Genomic DNA, 22,134 nt, shown 5'->3' with positions numbered 1-22,134 from the left:
ATCTCTGCCTGTCAAATAAATAAAAATCTTTTTTAAAAAATACATATATAAATAAAAATAAAAGAAAACAGGATGAGAGTATGGATGGAGGGAGGGAAGGAGGAAGGAATGGCTGAGTGGACGGGGGGGGGGGGGGTACCTGCACGGCGGGAGTAGGGAGGGCTGGGTGCATGGAAGGGGGGGTTGGTTGTAAGGCTGGCTGGCTGGCTGGCTGATGGATGGATGGACAGACGGATGGATAGGAAGGGACGGAGGGGCGGTTGGAGGGACGCGAGGCTGGCTGGCGGGTGGGTGTGGAAAGTGAACCATGGCTTGAGTAAAGGCTCCTGCCGCTTGTCCCATCTAATGCTCTGTCACCGCAGAATAGGCCTTGGGATTTGGAGTAACAAGAAGCAGCAATGGGAGTTTTCTGTATTGGTCACACGGAAAGCAGAGGGCTGAACTCACTGTACCTCCTGGCTCTGCGTTCAGTTGCAACCTCTCCGCTCTGAAGTCTGGTTCACAAGAACCGCACACCTGGAGAGCAGCTGCTGGAGAGAAAAACATTAAATAAAGAAGGAAGTGTGTGGGGCCGGGGGCGGGAGGCCGATCGGGAGTCTTCTCTCCCTTCTCTTGTGGTTGTGAGGCACTGGGCTTGTAGGAGGCACCTTGTTTAGATTGGACAACTTAAGACATATTTTCGTTCGGAGTGGCAGAGATCACAAGACTTTCACGCCAACACGCCTGGGGCTCAGCTGCCAAAGCCATGTGGTACCAACACCGAGAAAAGGAAAAAGCAAAGACTCCAGGGTCTGGAAATACTTTCCAGGCTGTTACAGGGAGAACCGTAAATGCTAGAGCAGCCCAGAGGGCGGGCACGCAGCCAGCCTGCTCGCACCCTCGCGAGCCCTCTGACGAGTGTGAGACAGCACAGCTGCTCACAAGAGCCCGCAGCCGAGCTGCGTGCAGAGCTGGTTTGAAGATGGTTTTCTTGAATAAAGAACTCCACTGCTTACAAGTCAGGGTGGTTGCCCCCTGGAAAGAAAGCACGACCAGCTCTACCAGAGCAACCCCGGGGAGGGGACGGATGTGCCAAGGCATTCTTTTGGTCCCAAACAACTTCAAAGCTTTGCACAGACTCATCCCAAGTACAGATGGGTACCACGCGCAGCATCTCTGGACGCGCAGTCATCAGGAAGGGAAGGAGGGGACTCCACTTCCTTCCCTGGCGATGGGAAGGGACCCAGAGGGGCAGGAGAGTGAAGGGTGTGAGGAGACCCCTTCTTTCCCTGTGCCTGCCCCCTCTGACCTGTGGGGGGTGGGCAGCACCTCAAAGCCAGACAAGGGGTCTTCCTACTGAACCAGTTCTTCAGGCTCCCATGTCTCCAAAGGGTAGGATTTGAGGCAGGGAACTTTGCACAGAGCCACATTTAGAAGGTTCACAATCACCTAGGGGGTGGGCCATCCCAGAGCAGGTGAAGCTAAGCAGGAAAGGGGATTTAGCCAATACTGCCCTTTGGACGAGAGGCAGGGGGGTTCTGGAAGTCACAACTGTACTCAGGGCTTTCAAAATCTACCCTAAGAAAGTAGCTGCGACCTGTTTCCTCAGCCCAAAAACAAGGATGGAGGGAACACAGTGTCAGGTCCTGCTGCAAAAGACAAGGTCTCATCACCGAAACAGGTGCTCCTTGCCAGTGAGAGGCGGAAAGATATCCTGAAACAGAATCTTGTTATAACAACAGCGTCAGGGATCTCTTCCTCTTTTTTAAAAAAGACATTTCTGGGGCGCCTGGGTGGCTCAGTGGGTTAAGCCGCTGCCTTCAGCTCAGGTCATGATCTCAGGGTCCTGGGATCGAGCCCCGCATCGGGCTCTCTGCTCAGCAGGGAGCATGCTTCCCCCTCTCTCTCTCTGCCTGCCTCTCCGTCTACTTGTGATTTCTCTCTGTCAAATAAATAAATAAAATCTTTAAAAAAAAAAAAAAGACATTTCTGCCTTTGTTCCTCCTCTGTGCCTTAAATTGTTAGTCTGAAAACAGTAAACTCCCACACACAGACAGCACAGAGGCAGGTGTCTGTTGGCTGCCCAGCCTGAAAGAGTGGCCTTCTGTATTTGCTTCGTAACTTTGTTTCAAGAAACAAAATAGCACATAGTTGAAGTTTCCTTGGTGTCTCTCCTGGAGTCACACACCCACTTCCTGGCCCAGAGGGGACCTGAGCACCACATAGGTTCCATCATTCCGTGTATTTCTTATTCACTCGGCACCCTTAGACACTCAGACTGTTCTGTATTTCAGTCTATACAGATGGAGTCGTATCATACATACATAAAGGCTGACAACTTTTTTCTGTCTGCCATAAGAAGTTTTAGACCGATTACTGTGAAAGCATTGGGCTCAAATCCACTTTAAGCTTAATAGAGAACAGGCTGTCTATGACTATATTCTCCAACTTATCCCGACTAATGGGGCCAACATGGTTACCAACACTGTGGCACTAACCTCCTCACGGAGTCTCCTTGTGATACGCCTGAGTGTCTTTAAAGCAAGTTTATAAAAGGAGAAATTCTGGGTACATGTGGTACGTACTTCTAATGGTCACAGACATCATCTCCTGCCTTCCAAAATACACCTCTCAGTCTGTACCCCACGAGTAGCCCCTGCCCTATACACCCATAAGACCCAACAACATTACTGTCAAACCTGTCGATTTCCATCAAGATGACACTACATACTGGTATCTTTTTGTTGAATTGAACAGCCCCTAATTCACATTTCCCTGATCATTACTAACTACCCTTTCCTCTCAGGGGGCAGTTGAGGTTTCTCTTTTATAAAATTTCTTGTCCAGAGTCTTTGCCTGTTTTCTTTCTTCTGTCAGGTTATCAATTTCATTTTTTTTTTTTAAGATTTTATTTGTCAGAGAGAGAGAGCATGAGCAAGGGGAGAAGCAGGCTCCCCACTGAACAGGGATCCCAATGCAGGACTCGATCCCAGGAGCCTGGTTTCAGGACCTGATCCAAAGGGAGACTCAACCAACTGAGCCACCCAGGTGCCCTAAACTTTCCTTACGATTTCTAGATCTTTCTGTATTTTCATGACCAGTCCGTTGTTATCTGTGCCACAAGGGTCTCCTGATTTGTCAGCTGCATGTCGAGTTCTAAAATGCCAACAGAGAGGTCTTCTGATGTTTCTCCTGAAATAAGTGGGACTGTCCCAAAGTCAGAAGAGAATCACTGACACAGCTATAAGCTGTACAAACACCCGTAAAGCCACAGTACACACATACCCACCTAACTGTGATGTGTGGGGAGCACTTTATGTTTTTCAAGGCCTCTATTAATCACCTAACTTCAGACTCACAAAAACACAGGCTATCAGGGCCTCATGGTCTCATTCGTACAATTCAGGACTTGATTATTAATGTCCTTTAAATGATCAGATTCTGACCTTTCCTCCCAGCACCGTGGCTGGGAAGATCTGGGCTCAGAGGAGCAGAGAAACGTATCTACAGTCAGGCTGTAGGTGGGTTCCACGTCGGTTACAGCTCGGTAAGGCTGACAGAGAAAAGCTACAGGAGGCCCTAAAGTCCTAGTCACTGGCATCAGCACCAGGACACAGAGAGGCAGGAAGACAGGAATCTGGGAGAAGGCCAGGCCCCATCAGTGCGTCTGCTTCCAACAAAAGGGCTGTGTGAACGTCAGGATGGACTCTATGAAACAATTTTTATTGAGCAGTGAGTGTGGGGACGGACTCTGCACTCTAGTCCATGGGAGAAAGCGCATCAGCATTCGTGGCTAGAGGCCAGTTTCTGTTACACAGGTGGATGGGCAGAACCCAGAGATTTTTTCATTGTTGTTGTTAGTACGTGCCAAACCATCTGCCCCAAACTCGGATCTCACATGGCACTGGAAGGGGAGTGACCCCTTCTCGGCGCTCAGCGAGGCACCACCTTGACAATGCATCAATGTCATTTTCAAGCCAGAAAATGCCCACTGGCCACCACCATGAAACTCTCCCCAGATCTGCGGCCCCACCAAGGAACCCCGAGGAGACAAGACGCGCCCACGCCTGGCTTCCCCAGTGCAGCCTCTTTCTGCCCCACACACTCCCCTGAGAGCAGGTCGGGACATCGGCCTTCGGGCACAACTCCCAGCCTCGTTTCCCAGTGGTGCCTTCCCTGTGTCCCCAGAAACCAAATACACCTGCACGAATTATGTAAACGTCCTCTAGTTGAACTGCCTGGTTTTTGTGTTTTTAAATCAGGAGAGAGAATCTGACACAGAGGCCATGTAACTGTACTACTGAAGGGTTCGTCTCATGGCCGAGAGTGTAGAGCTCATGTCTCTGTTACTACAGGAACAGACCGGAAAAAACCTTTTCTTCCCCTGCCTTGGGGAAAGAGTCTGATTCCTACGCAGCTCAGCACTCGGACAGTTCCCAGCATCACAGACGTCCCGGAAGTCCCTACTAAAGGCACGACTCAGCAGCTGGTCATCCCGGGAGCCAGCAATCTCCCTGACCTAACAATTTCAGAGCTTCGGGGAGTGAGCACACTCTAGGGTAAGGAGAGAATCCATTCATCCAGAGGAGCGGTCCTCCCTAGAGGGGCTCCTAACGGTCCTTCACGTTGGAAGCTTCTCCCGGAATACATGCGGACACTCCTGCACGTCCTCTGGGGTTCTGCAGACCTGTAAACAAAACCTCAGCGCGGCAGCCTGTGTCTGCTCTAATTCAAGATTGTATCCCCAACATAAACTTCTGCAGAGCTGAGGCATGGAGAGTCCCTGTGCTAGGTGTGGGGAGTAATCTGCCCAAGGATTCCCCCACCAACACCCCTGCAAACCCCCCTGAGTGTCAGGTCTGCCTGGGCACAGGGGGACCTTGTAGAGTGCCGAGCACAGCTCCAGAAAAAAGCGTCCAAGTAGCAGGATGTCATCAAAGCAGCTGTCCCCAACCACACGGTCAGGACCTGACCTCTGCAGCACAGGGTCCTTCCCCTTCGGACACCCAGGACCGCGCTAGTGCCGAAGGTGCCCCGGGCTCTGGGGCAGCAGGGCCCTGGACCCTCAGCCCTGCGTGGCCTTCTCCTACGCTCCCAGAAGAGTCCTCCCTGAGAGTCCCCCTGAAGAAGGTCAGTGAAAGGACACCGGACGGCTGGGCCCGAGGAGAGAGCAGAATTCCAGGCGAGGCAGCACGGGGCCATGCTCCCTGCAGAAGCTGAGGCCGGGCCTTCCCAGGGCCTTGGAAGTATCCTCCGCGGGTCTGCAGAGGAGACAGAGCAGGGCAGGCAGCCGGGACGCAGGGAACGTGTTCTGGCTCCGGCAGTCGGGCGGCTGCAGACAAGGCCAGTCCTTGCGGCCCAGCCGCTAGGCTCGGCAAGGCCGGCAGCCAGGGGACCCCCACCCCTGGCGCCCTGGCCGCCTCCTGCCTCCCAGGCCTGCGGCTCAGTTGTAGGAAAGATAGTCGATGAGCCGGGGAGGGATGTTCAACTTGGTGATCTTCTCCAGGCCTCGGACGCCAGCAGCCCTCCTCAGGCTCACCCGGCAGAGCTGCGACAGGGTCAGAGGTGTTTCTGGAAGAGACGGAACAGGAATCCCGTGCGGTGAGCGGGAGGAAGGAGCACACCATCCTCCCGTCAGGAAACGCCACGGCCGACCTGGAAACGCTTCCCCTCCCCGCGGGCTAGGACGGGGCCTGCGCGCCTTCCGGGAAGGCTACCAGGAGGGGCGCCAAGGAGCCCGGAAGGAAGATCAGGAAATGGAATTTGGGTAGCGTCCACTGGGACTTCATTCTGTGGGGTTCTGGGGAGGCTTTTCTTTACCCCTTCTCTGTAATGTTAGAGCTTGGCACACAGATTCGCCAGCAAAGGACTGCTCTGTGGCTAGCAGGCTCATTTCTCAAACTTCCAGACAGATGAGGGCCGGCGCCGGGCAGGTCCCAGGCCACAGGCCCTGCTCTCACCGCCCGAGCCGCGGGGCAGAGAGGGACTCGGGCACAACACGCACACACCACAGAACGGCTCTGACAGACACAGCTTGGCTCGCAGGCTGAGGGTCAGGACCTCGGGACGAAAGGAGAAGCCTGCAGCCGTGGCTCGGGAGGGCGAGCACACCAGGGCCAACAATGGAAGGTCCCTGGGGCCCCTGGCCACCAAGGCACCTGCGTAACAGAGTCGGCTTTTACAATGATTCGATTCTTTAAAAACCCACATACGCTGCAAACATCTGCTTGATAAAAATACAAATTCGCCAAACACAGTATTCTCGACTGATGAAGAGTAATGAAATAAAAAATTCTTTGAGAGGAAAAGAAGAAAAGATAAAAAAGAAATCGTGGGGAGATTCATTTTCCCCCGTTACTTCATGCCGCCAGTTATTTGGAACAAGAAAAGAAATACCGTCCAGGACATGTTGGACACACATGGATGGCATCTGCCTCGAAGTTCAGACGGATTTCGGGGGGGTGGGGCCAGCAAACGTGTGAGTAAATTAGTTTTTTTCTCCCCCAACTGAGAGGCATCTGTAAGCCTCTTGTGGTGGTAAGGCAGTATAAAATCATTTGAAAATCTGTACCCATGGGGCGCCTGGGAGGCTCAGTGGGTTAAGCCTCTGCCTTTGTCTCAGGTTATGATCCCAGGGTCCTGGGATCGAGCCCCGCATCGGGCTCTCTGCTCAGCAGGGAGCCTGCTTCCTCCCCTCTCTCTCTGCCTGCCTCTCTGCCTGCCTGTGATCTCTGTCTATCAAATAAATAAATAAAATCTTAAAAAAAAAAAAAATCTGTACCCAGGGGTGCCTGGGTGGCTCAGTCGGTTAAGTGTCTGCCTTTGGCTCAGGTCATGGTCCCAGGGGCCTGGGATCAAGCCCCACTTCGGGTTCCTCTTCTCCCTCTCCCTCTGCCTGCCACTCCCCCTGCTTGGGCACTCCCTCTCTCTTACTCAAATAAATGAATAAAATCTTTTAAAAAAGAATCTGCACCCAAAGAAGTCTGGTCCTCAGCCAGATCCTTTGTCCTTGTCTCCTGGAGGGTGGGGGTGGTTCACAGGGGCCCAGGACGGCTGGCTAGCTCGGACATGACTGACAGACTGTCAGAGCATTTGCAGGCTACCCCGTGCCATGCGAACCCAACCAAGCACATCCGCGCGACAGGGATGCCAGGGCCTCACTTTCGTAGAACTCCAGGCACTTGGCCGGCGCGCTGCTGCTCCACGTGTAGTCGGACGGCTTCTTCCCCCGGTTGTCCCGCGCGTAGATGTTGCCTCCAAACTCAACGAGCATCTCGATGAGGTCAACGTTCTTCACCTTGGCTGCGTGATGCAGGGCGGTCTCGTGAAGCTTCGCTGCGTTCACGTTGGCCCCTGCCGGTCCAGAGCGGAGAACAATTATCACAAGCAGAGGCCGAGAAGCCAGCAGAAAGGTCAGGTGGTACTTTCTCGCTCCACACAGTGTCCAAAAGCAATGCCCCAGCCGGGAAAAGAAAGTCAAGACAGATTCTCTACGGCCTTTTCAGGATCCCAAAGCAGTAATTACTTTTTTTTTTTCTGATGGTAGGAGAGCTACAGACCAACAGCTAAAGGAAAGTGAGAGAACTGGAAATGGAACCGGAAAGAAGAAAAAGAAAACAGAAAACTTCCCTGTGAGTTAACAGGCAGTTCTAAGACCTCATACAGGCTGTGCCCGTGGATCCTGAGGCTCTGAGAGCTCGGGGGAAGCTACAGAAACTCCCCTGCTGTTCCCGCTCCTGTGCACGCTGTCCCTGCTTGCGCGAGCACATGCACGGCAGGTGCAGGACAGAGGCTCTGGAAAGCTGTGCTGCAGGAAGGACGGAATACTTCCTAGTAATTATGCTTTCAGAAAAGAGAAGCTCAAAGGAAACACAGGTCATGTTCCCCAAACATCTTCCACAGTTCAGGTAAGAGATGAGGTGTCTCGTAAGCTCTGCCACCCACCGGCTCTCAGGATAGTGGTAGACATTCAGAGGGGCGCCTGGGGGGCTCAGGCGGTTAAGTGTCCACCTCCACCTCAGGCCATGATCTCGGGGTCTGGGGATCACATTGGGGGGGTCCTTGCTCAGTAGGGAGCCTGCTTCTCCCTCTGCCACTGCCCTTTGCCCTGTCTATGCTCTTTCAAATAAAATCTTTTAAAAAAACAGTAGACTTTCAGAAAGAGATGAATAAGTACTAATTATAATATTTTACATGCATCAAAAATATTTTGATAAAAATAGGATTTGTGTAAAACATCATTCCTAGGGCATGGCCATCACCAATTCTACACAAGGGGATCTCCTGGGCCCTCAGGATTTTTTTTTAACCAGCTTCTTTGAAGTCTGCTCCTAGTGGATAAGGAAGTTATAAGAGAAACAGGATAGGAGAAAAGTATCTTAAAGAAGCCAAGCAAATAGCCCAGCATTAGTGAAGAGACTCCCATCACAGTCATAAAATATCAGCCACGTGGGGTTAGAGGAGGTCAGGTCACCAACATGTCTCCATGTGATAAATTTAGAAGAAATAAGGGATGTAAGGGTATTAGATTTCCTGTCCCACTGCTCAAAAATATTGGGAAATTCTGGTTTCTGACTTAAAAGGGTTTCTTTTTAAAGATTTTATTTATTTATTTGAGGCAGAGAGAGAACTCAAGGCTGCACAAGTTGGGGGAGGGGAAGAGGGACAAACAGGCTCCCCACTAAGCTCAACAGGGGCTCACTCCTAGGACCCGAGGGACCATGACCTGGGCTGAAGACCAATGCTTAACCAACTGGGCCACCCAGGAACCCATGACTTAGAACAGTTCTAATTCCCTAGTAGAACCTAAAAACTACATCCATAACAGCCATCACTGCCTGATCCTAAGAACCCAGCAAGCACCCCAACAAGATAATACAAGCCCAGAAAAGTTCTCTGCCCAACTCCCAAGTCAGGTCAAGGCAAAAAAAAAAAAAAAAAAAAAAAAAATCCCTTAGGAAGAAAGCTACATTACCTAAGTATTTAATTCCGCAGATACGCACTGCAAAAATAATGCTGAAAGGCAATCATTGAAGAACCATCTCCCCATAACCCTCCTGCACTGTTGAGGGGCATGCAAGCTGGCACAGCCACTCTGGAAAACAGCATGGAGTTTCCTCAGAAAGTTGAAAATAGAGCTACTCTATGACCCAGCAATGGCACTACTGGGTATTTACCTGAAAGATACAAATGTAGTGATCCGAAGGGGCACGTGCACCTCAATGTTTATAGCAGCAATGTCCACAGTAGCCAAACTATGGAAAGAACCTCGACGTCCATCAACAGATGAATGGATAAAGAAGATGCAGTTCATATATACAATGGAATACTATGCAGCCGTCAAAAGAAGTGGAAACTTGCCATTTGCGACAACGTGGATGGAACTAGAGTGTATTATGTTTAGCGAACTAAGTCAATCGGAGAAAGACAACTATCATATGATCTCTCTGATATGAGGAAGTGGAGATGCAACGTGGGGGGACTTGGGGGTAGGAGAAGAATAAATGAAACAAGATGGGATTGGGAGGGAGACAAACCATAAGTGACTCTTAATCTCACAAAACAAACTGAGGGTTGCCGGGGGGAGCAGGGTAGGGAAAGGGTGGTGGGGTTATGGCCACTGGGGAGGGTATGTGCTATGGTGAGTGCTGTGAAGTGTGTAAACCTGGCGATTCACAGACCTGTACCCCTGGGGCTAATAATATATGTTAATTAAAAAATAAAATAAATTTTAAAAAAAGAACCTCCCCCCATGAAACCCCTACATGCTGGGGGGCGCTCTTGCAATAGCCGCCTGGAAGAATAAAGAATTCTATAGTTGCAGTCATAAAGCAAATAGGAGTATGAATGCTAGACGCAAACTGGTGATGAAAAATAAACTGTAAAGTGTACAGACTGTGAAATGCAGAAGCTGCCTCAGGTCATTAATTGTGGCAATGATCTTGCCAAGCGGGACAGAAAGAGACTGTCTCTGTTTAGCAAGAAAGACGGGGCCACAGGCGGTCAAGGAGAAAACCAGCGGTAGGAAGAGCTCTCGGACTCACACCGCCTCGCTTCTCAGGCTACAAAACCACCACACAGTGATTCTTTCCAAAGCAGGCTGTTTGTCCTGCTCCGGGCTCCTGTGGACTGGACGCAGGAGGGGGATCGGGAGGGGGCACTGGCAGGCGCTGCAGCTCGGCGAACCACGGACCTGGGCACACACGGTACAAACAGCACCGAGGGCAGAGTCAGGAACACAGCACCGTCTGCCCGAGACAAGTACGTGACTCAACCCTCCGGGTGTAGCTTACAAAACAGAGAAAGGAAGCGAACACACCGTAAAATGGGGGCTGGGGGGCAGGGACAGAGGAAAGAAAAAGGGGGAGAAGGTGGTTTTGTGGGGGCTGATGATGATGTGCCTGCAACTGGGGTGCGGAGAGAAGGAGGGGCTGTAGGGGAGAGGAAGGAAGAGATGAGGAGGCAGGGGAACTGGAAGGAGAGAAGGGGAGAGGGAGGAGGGAGAGAGCGGGGGGGGGGGGGGGGAAGCCAAGCAAAACAACCTCAGGCATCGGGGCATTAAAAATTCTCAACCTCAGTCTTCAGGGAAAAAGGGGTCAAAGTCTGATTTCTTTTTTTTTTTTTTTAAGATTTTATTTATTAATTTGACAGAGAGAGATCACAAGTAGGCAGAGAGGCAGACAGAGAGAGAGAGAAGCAGGCTCTCCGCTGAGCAGAGAGCCCGATGCGGGACTCCATCCCAGGACTCTGAGATCATGACCTGAGCCGAAGGCAGCGGCTTAACCCACTGAGCCACCCAGGCGCCCTCAAAGTCTGATTTCTGATTTCAAAGCACGACCGGACCAAAGCGGACTCGGAGTAGCGCCTTATGCGCATGGCGCAGACCAGGGCCGGCCACCAGGATGTGGGACCCCCCCCCCCCCGGCACCCGCGCAGCACCGTCCCCGCTCCGCTGCGGTCCCCGCTCCTCTGCGCGCTCCCGGCGGCGGCTCCAGTCTCTGGGGCTCCGCACCAGACCCGCCGCCTCCGTGCCCACCCCGGCGTCTGAGGCTTCCCGTGGATCTTCCAAGGGCTCTGCGACCCACCCCACCACGTGCAGAATCACTAGTCCGTTGGAGCCCGCATGCTGCCCGCTCTCTCCTTTCCGGGGTGCCCTCGCTGGCAGCTGGAAACCATGCCTCTGCTCTAGGAAGGAGGAGCTGTCAAAGGCCACCATCTAAACCTACAGCGACAGTCAAGTCCACGGCCGCGGGCCTGGTGGTGGCGGCCACCACAGCTGTGCGGGGGAGCCTTCCCCAGGGCACTCCATTCTGTCCCTCACTCCATGCCCCCAGTGTTGGAAAGGCCCCTGCCTTGCCTTCCCAGACTGACCAGCCCGCCCCACTGAGCCCACACCTTGGAACTTGCGGACAGTGGCTGCTAGGGCAGGGGGACCGCCTGGCCTCTATCCCTGGGAATGGGCCCTGATTGGTGAATCCCTCTCTCCCCACCCCCAGGAATTGGTTCAAATAACCTGGGCCTGAGCCAGTCAGAATGTGCCAAGCCAGGACCAAGAGACTACATTGGGTTCCGAACCAGGACCCAATGTGGCTCCTGAGATTTAAGGGGAAATGTGCGGGAGACAGCTGGAGAAGCTGTTTCTCAGTCTTAGAGAAAACTACCCGAAGCCTCGGGAAGAAAAGTGGATTTGAGCCCGACCCTGATGCTGTCATTTTCAGCCCATTAGGGACGCCAGGCATAGGATCAAGCCCGCAGAGTGGACAGCAGACCTGCAAGATTCGGAGACATGCCAGCTTCAGGAGGCAGACAACCCTGACACCTGCCTCCTTCTGATCCTTTCATTCTCCTGGACCAGGACTTCCCTTCGGCCCCCTGCACGTGGCGGCTTACAGGAGTAACTGGATCCGTAAAGTCCTAACTGATACAGACGGGTGCTGGGGTTCAGGGCCCTGACTCGATGCTCTCCCCTCCAGCCACCACTAAAGGAACTAAAGAAGAAAGGGCACCAGGTGTCCTGAGCGCATGCACAGCAGGCGCTCTGGGGACAGCTGTTGACGGTAACGTGGCCATTTCAGTTCAGCAGTCACGGCAGCTGATGACCCTCGGGTGACCGCAGAGCGGAGTGATTGCTGGAAGGCCTCAGACTACTCCTCGTCCGGACGGTTTAGCGTTGTGTAAGAAGGAAAACCACCCCAATGGCTAACCTGACACAAAATAAGTCTTTTTCACTAAAAACACGTAAAAGTGGCTCATGAAAGCGAACCAGACTCCCGAACAGAAAAGCACATGTAACTTACGCTCAAATGACTGCCGTCCGGGGAGAGCACGTCATCGTTCTATTTCTGACCAGTTTTGTTTTTCATCCTAAGTTGCACCCAGAATGGCTGAGCTACAATTTTCCAACAAAATATTTACACTGGGTTCATAATGAAAACTACCTGCCAGCACCCACTTTGGCTATGTTTCAACAACCGCCATCGGAAACAGGTCCTGAATCCAACCTTCTTCACTGGACCGGGCTGTGCTTTATTTCGTTTTTTGTTTTTCGCCTTGAGAAACCCCTATCCTGAGCCTGAACAAGGACCCAGATTCCAAACGTGCTGCCGGCTCCTTTCCCACGAAGCCCCCCACCTCTTTCTGATGTAGATGCAAACCCATCAGGCAGGCAGGGTGGCTGGTCCCCGTGCCCACTCGAAATAACGACTGGCCTTTATCGAGCAGCAGATCCTGTGGAAACGTGAGTACAAGTCCTTCCAGCAACCCCGCAAAACGGGGTTTATTCTTCCCAACTTTAGAGATACAGACACGGAGGCCCACGGTCTCAGCTGTGCGGGTGGGAGAGCCACTTTCCAAGCTGGTCTGTCTGATTGCACTGCCCCGCTCGTGGCCGGGACATGGACAGGTAACCAAAACCCCTGCACCAAGTCACGCGGGTATAAACACCAGCACGCCTGCCCCAGCGGCGCAGGGAGAATGAGGACACACTCACCCTGGGCAGCGCAGGAGAAAGGCCGGCCTACCTGCATTAAGCAGCATTTTGACGCAGTCCAGATGCTCCCGGGCACAGGCCACGTGAAGAGGGGTCCCGAAATGGCAGTCATGCGCCTCCAGGTTGGCCCCGACGTCAATAAGCAGCCTCACGCACTCGGAGCTTCCTTCCAACGCATGGGAAAGGACGGGAACCATGAATGAACGTGTGCATTTGCCATCAGCCCAAGGCAGCCGCAGCCGGACAGGTGAGCCCCGAGCCTGGCGACGCGGGAGGAAGGGGGCACCCGGGCTGTGGCTCAACCAAACACCATTCACAATCCCGTGTGGCCCCGGGGAGCCAAAGAAGGTCCCTTCAGGGCCTGCAGGGTTTACCGAGCCTGCCAGGCAGCGGACCCTCTTGGGGGAGAGCGGAAGGTCTGGGATAGCACCTGAACCGCCGGACTCGGCTCCACGGCAGCTAGGGAAAAGCTCCCCGCCTCCGGGCTGCCTGCTGAGCTGTGTGCGGGCGGCGAGCCTGGGCGTGAGCTGAAGCTGCCAGCCCGCGGCCACGGCTCCTGGATGAACCTCCCGACGCCTCCCCGCCTCGTAGGTCCCTGCTCTTGTCCCCGCCGCGGCTTCTCCTGCCTCTTCCCGGCATCTCCAACTCGGTCTGCGCGGAGGTCCATTCGGCCCCAGGCCGCATCCTCCCTCCTCACGGACTCCCGCTCCGTCACTGGCAGCTCCAGCCCTCTGCCGGCCATGCTCCTGGGGATGTCCTGACGCGGCACAGGCCTCCCCCGCCCCTCCTGGGGGTCCCTGTGCCTGGCCGGTCTGTCTCGTCATCGGCATCGCTCCTGAGTCGGCTCTGACTCTGTGCCCTGCTCTCCCTCGTACTATAAACCCTGCCGAGCCTTCTCCCAAGCCTTCTAAGTGAATCCGTCCCCCTCGGGCTCCCAGGGCCTTGCACTCCTGGCTCCCATGTCAGGACACGCCCACCCCTTCATGCCTCTACCGAGGAGCAGCAGATGTGCCTCCCCAAACTACGCTACTTTAGCAGAAGGATCATTCTGAGTTTGAGGCAATTAAGCAGATACAAGACCAGCTCTCCCCCTTCCCCCGTCTGCCCAAGAGCGGGACATAAATTTATAAAGGTGTCCCTATTGCCCTCCACGCGGAAGGACAAATCAATGACCAGAGACAATCCAGACACACATCAGCCCGGCGAGAGCCCCAGAGAGCACATAGGACAGTGGGTAGGTAACGCCGAAGCAGGAGATGGCTCATGTCCCAGCCGTCATTCTGCAAAGTGGGGGTTTCAGGCCACACGCAGAGAGACGCAGGTGTGGAATGGCAGGGGGCACTGCGCAGCTCTAGGTGGGACTGGGGGACACGGTGGTGGGGGGCAGCGGTGGGAGAGGGTTCGGAGAGCTTCTGAGTGAGACCCAGGCTGCCAACGCCTCACAGGCCGGGCCGAAGACTCTGGCTTCAACCCTCTGGCCATGGGGGGGTCCCCCAAGGACCTCGAGGAGTGACTGGACCAAGGACACGATCACACGTGGTGTCGCGGGTTTCGTAAAGTGTCCTTGGAACTGTACGATGCTCCTTTGACCTGGATGGCGGTGGTACGGTCTCAGCACGAGGTCCGGGTGACCAAAGCCGACCTCACTGGGCAGCGGGGCGGGAGACCACAGAGGACAGTGGCTCCGTGAAGAGCCGTGGAAGAGCACGCCCCACCCCCACAGCCACCCCCCTACCCCCCCATCCCCCTACCCCCCACCCCCCCACCCCCCCAACCAAGCCTGGCAGGGTGCCCGCCAACCCAAATACCGGCCAGGAGCGTGCAACCTTCACTCAGAAGAGTAGAATCCAGACTCCGTAGTCTGTCATTTAACGATCTCCCACCCGCCAGTGTGCCCTAAATTTCCAGTCTTCTCTGTTGACCCTCCACTGGGAACTTCGGGCCCAGTAAGGCTGGATGAGTCCCCTTCTCTGTGCACGGAGTGGCCTTCCTCTTCCCTCCACTGAAACCTATCCATTCCCGCGGGGCAGATGAAATCCCACCTGTTCCGAGCCTCCAGGGTGCACCTCCTCCCCCTGCCAGCACCTGTCCTCGGGCATAGGTTGGGTCTCATCTCCCAACCAGAACAGGGAGCCACAGGGCAAAAGGCTGGGGAGACAGAGGAGCCACGGCAGGGGGAGGGTCTTGCAGTGTAAACATCTGAAAGGCACTGGAGGGCACCCTGAGAAACAGACCCCCGCCCTGGAAACCACGGCCCCCCGACTCCTGGGTGAAAACCATCTTGCACCCCTGGACGGGAAAAAAGGAGAAAAGGCGGAGGTGCTGACAGCCGGGCAACCCCCGACCAGGAGCCAGAAGCAGTCTGGCACCCTCCTTACCAACCTGTGGCTTCCCGTCTACACCGCCTGCTCACGTGGACTCACCGCTCATGCAGGCCTCGTGCAGCGGGGATGCCGTGTACAGGGGCGGGTTGACCTTGGCCCCGTAGGCGAGCAGGAGCTTCACGCACTCGATGCTGCCTGAGGCACAGGCATCGCACAGGGGCGTGCTGCCATCGATGTTGCGGGCGTCCACCTGGTGGCAGGGAGAAAGGAGCGGGGGGGCGTCAGGGCGGGCGTCAGGGCCGAGGGGAAGCCCACGGGACCCGCTCTCCCCCGATGCACATTCATCTTTGCAAAGGCCCTTGTTGGGAGCACCAGTGTCCAAGTGTGTGCCAAGGAACTGCGCCAGACAAGGGTGTTCAAAGACAAAGGCACGGGGGTCGGGAGTGCCAGTCAGCTTGCAAGTGTGGGAGGCGTCCTCTTTGGGGCTCTTCTCTCGGGACAGGCTCAATTCTGCTTCCCTCTTGCCCCCTGCCCCCTGCCCCAGACTGCAAGCTAAGGACGCAGGAGGAGAGTGAGTCCGAACTCCTGCTCAGAGTGCTGGTGGCTTCACGCGGCCCCTCCGGCCGGAACACCCTCGGGAAGGAAGAAGGCGACTCCATCAGCCGGCAGGGTCTGTCTAGAACTCCGCTGTTACTCGGGGACACACTACACTGTGTTCCGGTTCCTCGGGGGCCACCGTCAGAGGCGAGGCTCTGGGGAGCTGGCGTGGCGGTGGGACCGGTGCAGCTCAGGACGCACACTGGGGCCCAGGTTCCAGCGGCCGCGGGTTGGGGGTGTCCAGTCGGCTCCTCCCGGTGCCCCACAACCGGCTGCGGCGCGCCCTGGCAGGCACCGGGGAAACAAACCCGAGCCTTGTGTTCTGGGCCGGCCCGCCCCTACCTTCCATCGAGAGCGGCAACTGGCTCAGTCCTCTGGGACCACAACCTTCCCCCGGACCCAAGCATCAGCTCCTGGGCCTGTGTGATGTGCAGGCCTGCTCCTGCCCCTGCATCCATGCAGAGCGCTCCCCCTGCCTCTCCCTGCCGACGACGGCCTCTCTCTGGCCACCAGCACGCTCCTGATAGCCGAGCCATGACCACACTGGGCCTCAGCGTGCCGCCGACCTAGAGAAGGCCCCCGCTGGCTTCCTCCTTCCCGTCCAGGGCTTTCTCTCCTTCCCGTGCATTTGCACAGCACAAGGCTAATCCCGGGCCTCGTATCTCTTTTCTCTCCCTCCCTAGGTTCTGGGGAGCAGGTGGCATCCCTCCCCTCTCGGGCTCCATCCCACAGGGCCCCTCACCTGGGCCCCGGCTGCCAGCAGCAGCTGCACACACTGCGCCTGGCCCTGCAGACTGGCCGCGTGCAGGGGCGTGATGGAGTCCACCGTGACCTGGTTGACACACGCGCCGCTCTCGATCAGCCGCTGCAGCTGGAGGGTCTCGCCGCGCTGGGCCGCCTCGTGCACGGGGGTGCGCTCCACCCAGAAACCTGCGCGGGAGAGCACACGAGCACACGAGCGCTGGGGCCGCGCCGCCGCCTCCAGGGCCAGAGAACCCCATGCAACCCCAAGGACCCTTACGAAACCCAAGACCCCACGTGTGATCACGGAGTTGGTCCAAACAGCCCCAGACTCCCTGGGGGATGGGCGCCGGGGCGCTTCAGCCGGTTGAGTGTCCGACTCACCCCGCGAGTGATCTAAGCCAATCCCAGGGAGCCTCGTCCCTGCAGCACAGCTGACCCAACTGTGGCTCCCAGGAAGGGAGGGGGAGACTGGCAGTGGTTTCACAGCTTCAAAACTCCCCTCTCTCCCACGGACTTCCAGAAGACCCTCCCTCCTTCACCTCCACGCGGCCTGGACCCGAGCGCAGCGGTGCTGGAGCCATCCCGCTGCCTCCTGAGCACGGAGCCTGCACGAGCGGTGGGACGGAGCGCCGGAGCCTTGACCGCGGTGAGTCTGGGGTCACCGGGAGCCTGGTGCCCTGCTGCCCACTGGGCTCCCTACTAGGTGGGAATGAGGGTGCCCGTCTGGGCCAAGTGCAGACCAAAAGGCACGAACTAGCTGAGACCGTGAACTACCTGAAAGCACCCACTGTAGCTGTGTTTACTCGGTGTCCATAACCCAGGGTACAGTGGCGTCTTCCAGACACTCAGCTTTAAAAAAAAAAAAGTGCTAAATGACCATGCTGGGTTAATACCGACCTATCCTTACCGTCACAGCACTTCAAAAGACGAGATCACGTCACATACCTCTTCATGATAGCAGCTCTCTCTCCTTAAAATGCACATCTTATTACTACATCCCCCTAGAACGGCTTTTTTTTTTTAATTTAATTTTTTTCAGTGTCCAAGATTCATTGTTTATGCACCACACCTAGTGCTCCATGCAATCCGTGCCCTCCATAATACCCACCACCAGACTCTCCCAACCCCCCTCCCCCTCCCCCCTCCCTTCCAAAACCCTCAGTTTGTTGCTCAGAGTCCACAGTCTCTCATGGTTCGTCTCCCCCTCCGAATTCCCCCATCTCACTTCTCCTCTCCTTCTCCCCATGTCACAAAATAGACAAGCCAAGCTTGTAGGACTTTCTACTCCTTCTCTTGAGGGGACCCCAGGATGTTTGCTCCCCCGTGGTAATGACCAGTCACCGGCACGCCTGTCTTGGGGGCTAGTAAAAAGCAGCTACCACTGTAAAGTCGGTCTGGAAGAAGCCAAACCCGCGGGCAGGGTGAGGGGTTGCAACCCCACGAAGGGGAAAGCAGCGTGGGGCCCCCAGTGTCGCAGCAGGACGGGGCTGCAGCTCAGGAAGGCGAGGGGGCGCCTTCGATTTCTTGCACTTCGCAGGTAATTTGGGTTTTTTGCTTTTTTAATTTTTTAATTTTTTTTACACATTGAAGGCCTGTGGCAATCCTGTGTTGCAAATTTTCCAACGGTTTTTACCTCACTTTGTGCCTGTCACACTTCGGTCATTGCTGCAGTATTTCACACTTGATTACCTTTGTTGTCGTGACCTGCGATCCATAACCTTTGGTGTTACTTACCTGTCTGGGGAGGCCCCAAACCATGCTCCTAGGAGACGGGGAGCTTAATCGACAAATGTGGGTGTCCCGACTTCCTCAGCCAACTGTTCCCCCGCCCCCCTCTTGTCAGGCCTCCCGATTCCCTAAGACCACACAGTGAAATTAAGACCAACTAATAACCCCACGCCAGCCTCTCTGTTCAAGTGAAAGGAAGGGTCCCGTGTCTCTCGCTTTAAATCAAAAGCTAGAAATGAGGGGCCCCTGGGGGGCTCAGGCAGTTAAACTCCTGACTCTTAATTTCAGCTCAGGCCATGCATGGTCTCAGGGTCATGAGACGGAGCCCCACGTTGGGCTCTGCACCCCGCAGGGAGGCTGCTTGAGATTCTCTCTCGTCCCCCTCCCCCCCAACTCGCACACATGCGCTGTCACTCTCTCTAAAATAAATCTTTAAAAAAATGTTTTTAAAAACAACGAGAAATGATTAAGCTCAGGAACGGGGGCATGTGGAAGGGCTAAGACAGGCTGAAAGCTAAGTCTCTTGCTCCAAACAGCCAAGTTGTGGGTGCAAAGAAAAAGTTCTTGAAGAAAATGCGAAGTGCTACTCCAGTGAACACACGAATGCTAAGACAATGAAACAGCCTTACTGCTGATGCGGAGAAGGTGTAGGTGGTTTGAACAGAAGATCAAACCAGCCACATCATCGCCTTGAGCCAAAACCCAATCTAGGGCGAGGCCCTACCTCTCTTCAGTTCCATGGAAGGTGAAAGGCGAGGAAGCTGTAAAAGAAAGACAGAAGCTAGAAGCCTGGTTTGTGAGGTTTAAGGAAAGAAGCCGTCTCCAAATCATAAAAATGCCAAGTGAAGCGGCATGTGGTCCAGAAGATCTAGCTAAGAAAACGAACCAGGGTGGCTACAGCAAACATTATCAATGCGGATGAAACGGGTTTCTAAGGGGCGAAGATCTCATCTAGGACTTTCATAGCTAGAGAGGAGAAGTCAGAGCATGGCTTCAGGGGACAGACGGGCTCTCTGGTGAGGGGTTAATGAATCTGGGGACTTTAAGTTGAAGCCAGTGGTCACTGAACATTTCAAAAATCCTAAACCCTTAGGAATTCTGCCAAATCAATTCTTCCCATGCTCTATAAATGGAACGACAAAGCCTAGGTGAGAAAGTATATGTTTACAACACAGTTTACGGAGTATTTTAAGCCCAGTCTTGAGACTTACTGCTGGGGGTGGTGGGGGCGGGAGGGAAGCACTCAAGTGACCCTACAAATTGATTAGAGATGAAGGTATTTGATGGGAGGGGTGTGAGTCTTTGAGCATAAAACAAGGAACCCAGAAAAAATCCTCCTGGGTTTAACTTCAGCCTTGCTTCTTTCTCGTTGTGTGAACTCAGTTGTACCTTTAAATCATTAGACATAGGGACCGACTGCAGCTCCCCCAGGACAGGTGACGAATGCTGGCACATAACCTAGCAGATCCGGGCTCTTACGGTGGTCCCAGAAACTCTCCTTTCCCTCTCCATCAGACCTTCTGATTACCCCAGACAGTAGTGAGCTATGTTTGGAGTTCTTGGCCAAGAATGACTGAGAAAATTGGTTCATCTGGCTTAGAGCCCCCAAATCCTTAAGGAACCCTTTTGTTGTCTTCTGGCAGCCTCTTGAGTACAGCTCTTGAGTACAGACCCTGAATATAGGATCACTTTTTCAACTTTGCAAATGGACACTTACGTTGGGTCCATAACATCTTGTATTATGTTTGCAAAGTTATGAATACTGGATTCACTTAGGAGATGACTTGCCCTAAATTCTCTGCAGAGCCTTACAATATGGCCTCAATAAGTACAGTCTTTACCTCTCTGAGGTGTTCTATTAAAAAATGGAAAATGTAAGTATACTATGCATCTAGAATTTCAGATCAGAATGTTAAAATGGGTTGCAGTTCCTACAGTGGGCCTCTGCTTCTGCTGGGATAGCAGGTCCCCAGATCCAATACATTCAGCTGATTCATTAGCATTGAGAATGAAAGTGTCAGGGCACATTTTTTTAAGGGAAATAAAACAATGACAGTCAAAAATATCCATGAAACTCAGAAGCCATAAATCCATTGTTGGAGTATGCTTTTCTCTTCAAGATTCCTTAAACTACACAAAAAGAAAACAAAAGCACTCAGAAGTAAATGCTCTGTTACTAAGCACTCTACATGAACAAAAATATGCCAACTAGTTTTGGCTGCCCTGGTTAGCTGTTCATTGCTTATTTAACTGAACCAAACACGGATCATGCTGGTGGGGTCAAAGTCTTGTGCCTGCCTGGGGTGGAATGCCAGGTCAAACCAGATGCTTATTAAATGCCTTTGATCTGGTTGAAGGTGGCTGTTTTGCAAGACCAAACACCTGCCTTGCTAGGGCTGTAACTCCTCACACTCGAAACTGACTCTTATGACTTCCCACCTTTATTGGCAATGCTGTTTTTACTAAGGTAAAGGTATTTTAGACAATTTTTTCTTTTTTATTTTATTTTATTTTATTTTATTTTTTTGGCTTCTAGGTTTTCAAAGTGTGTTCTGGGCACATTTCATCAGCTGTAGTATTACTTCATTGGCAAAGATGTTTGCTTCCCCCAGGGAATGTCCCTTTGCCCTCGAATTCATTTTATTCTTCCGTAACCCGGATGGTAAGCGAGATTCGGGGAAGAACCGAGATGGTTTTTTTCTATTTCTTTTTCTTTTCTTTCTCTTTCTTTCTTTCTTTCTTTCTTTTTAAACACAGGGTGACCTGTCGCAAGGGCATCTCCTCCTCCCGGAGCAGATGCCTTCTATGACGACTGGGTGTACCTGTAGGATGCTAATGACAGTGCGCCACGACCTTCTCACACCGGGCACCTCCCGGGTGCTCTGAGCTTGGCCATGACGATGCCCACCCCCTCCCCGCGCCTTGCCCAAGGTGCGCGGCGCGCCGGTGGGTCTGCAGGCGGCAAGTCCCACGACTGACGCGTCACGACCATGACTGGCTGCGCGACGCGCTGGCCGGGGTCGAGGAGCCGGACGCAGAGCGCGCCGGAGATGCTCGCGGATCCCCGAGGCTGCTCGGGAAAGGGGACCGCGGCGCTCCGGCCCCGGCCCACCCAAGCGTCCCGCCGGCGCCCCGGAGGCAGCGCGCGTCACGATCGCCGGGCGCGCGTCCTCGGACGCACCTGTCCCGCCCGAGGGCAGCCCGGCGGCCCCTGCTTCCGCGCCCGATGCGCGCCCGCAGTCCCCGCACCCGCGCCCGCACCTACCCACGTCGCCCAGGAAGCAGCCGTCCGGCCCGCGGGCCTCCATGCCGCCCGCCCGCTCGCCGCCGCGCGCCCGCAGTCCCGGCGACTCCGGCGCCCGCGACCTGGGCGGGGCTCCGCGGGCTGGGCGGGCCGATGGGGCGCGGCGCGGCCGCCCGAGGGGCCGCGGGAGTTGTAGTTCGGCCGCGGCCCGGCGCCCGGGACTCGGCCCGGAGCTCGGGGCCCGGCGCAGAGCGCGGGCGGCGGGGCTCCCGGCGGGTATCCCGGCGGTGCCTCGCGCTGCTGGCTGGGCGGCGCTGCGGAGCTGCTCTGCTCTGGGTCCGGGAAGACCCGCCCGCACTTTCCCCGCGCGCCCTTCGGGGGGCGAGGGCAGAGCAGACGCGCCCTCCCCGGGCCCGCGGCGGGACGCAGGCACCGGTTTCCGCCTGAGTCCGGTGGACGGCCGCGTAGTGAGGTGCGCTTTGCTCTGCTTGCGCAAAGCGGCTTGCACGGTTCGGCAGGTCTCACTCCGT

At 54.8% G+C, this 22,134-nt stretch overlaps 1 protein-coding gene across 1 annotated transcript; it reads right to left on the bottom strand.

Annotated features, from left to right (window-relative positions):
* Positions 1-3,681: 3,681 nt before the first annotated feature.
* Positions 3,682-21,759, bottom strand: ASB13 (ankyrin repeat and SOCS box containing 13). Its single transcript, XM_082742338.1, has 6 exons — positions 21,626-21,759; positions 16,631-16,818; positions 15,391-15,541; positions 12,999-13,133; positions 7,141-7,332; positions 3,682-5,550 (listed from the first exon to the last, which is right to left on the bottom strand). Exons 1-6 carry the CDS (start codon positions 21,666-21,668, stop codon positions 5,423-5,425), a joined length of 837 nt encoding a protein of 278 aa, XP_082598464.1. The 5' UTR covers positions 21,669-21,759; the 3' UTR covers positions 3,682-5,422.
* Between the last annotated feature and the right edge of the window lie 375 nt (positions 21,760-22,134).

The sequence above is a fragment of the Mustela nivalis genome (genome assembly GCF_964662115.1).
Source record: "Mustela nivalis genome assembly, chromosome: 7".
NCBI classification, from domain to species: domain Eukaryota; kingdom Metazoa; phylum Chordata; class Mammalia; order Carnivora; family Mustelidae; genus Mustela; species Mustela nivalis.
Note: the sequence above shows the minus strand (reverse complement) of the source record. Positions and strands in the feature narration are given on the sequence as shown.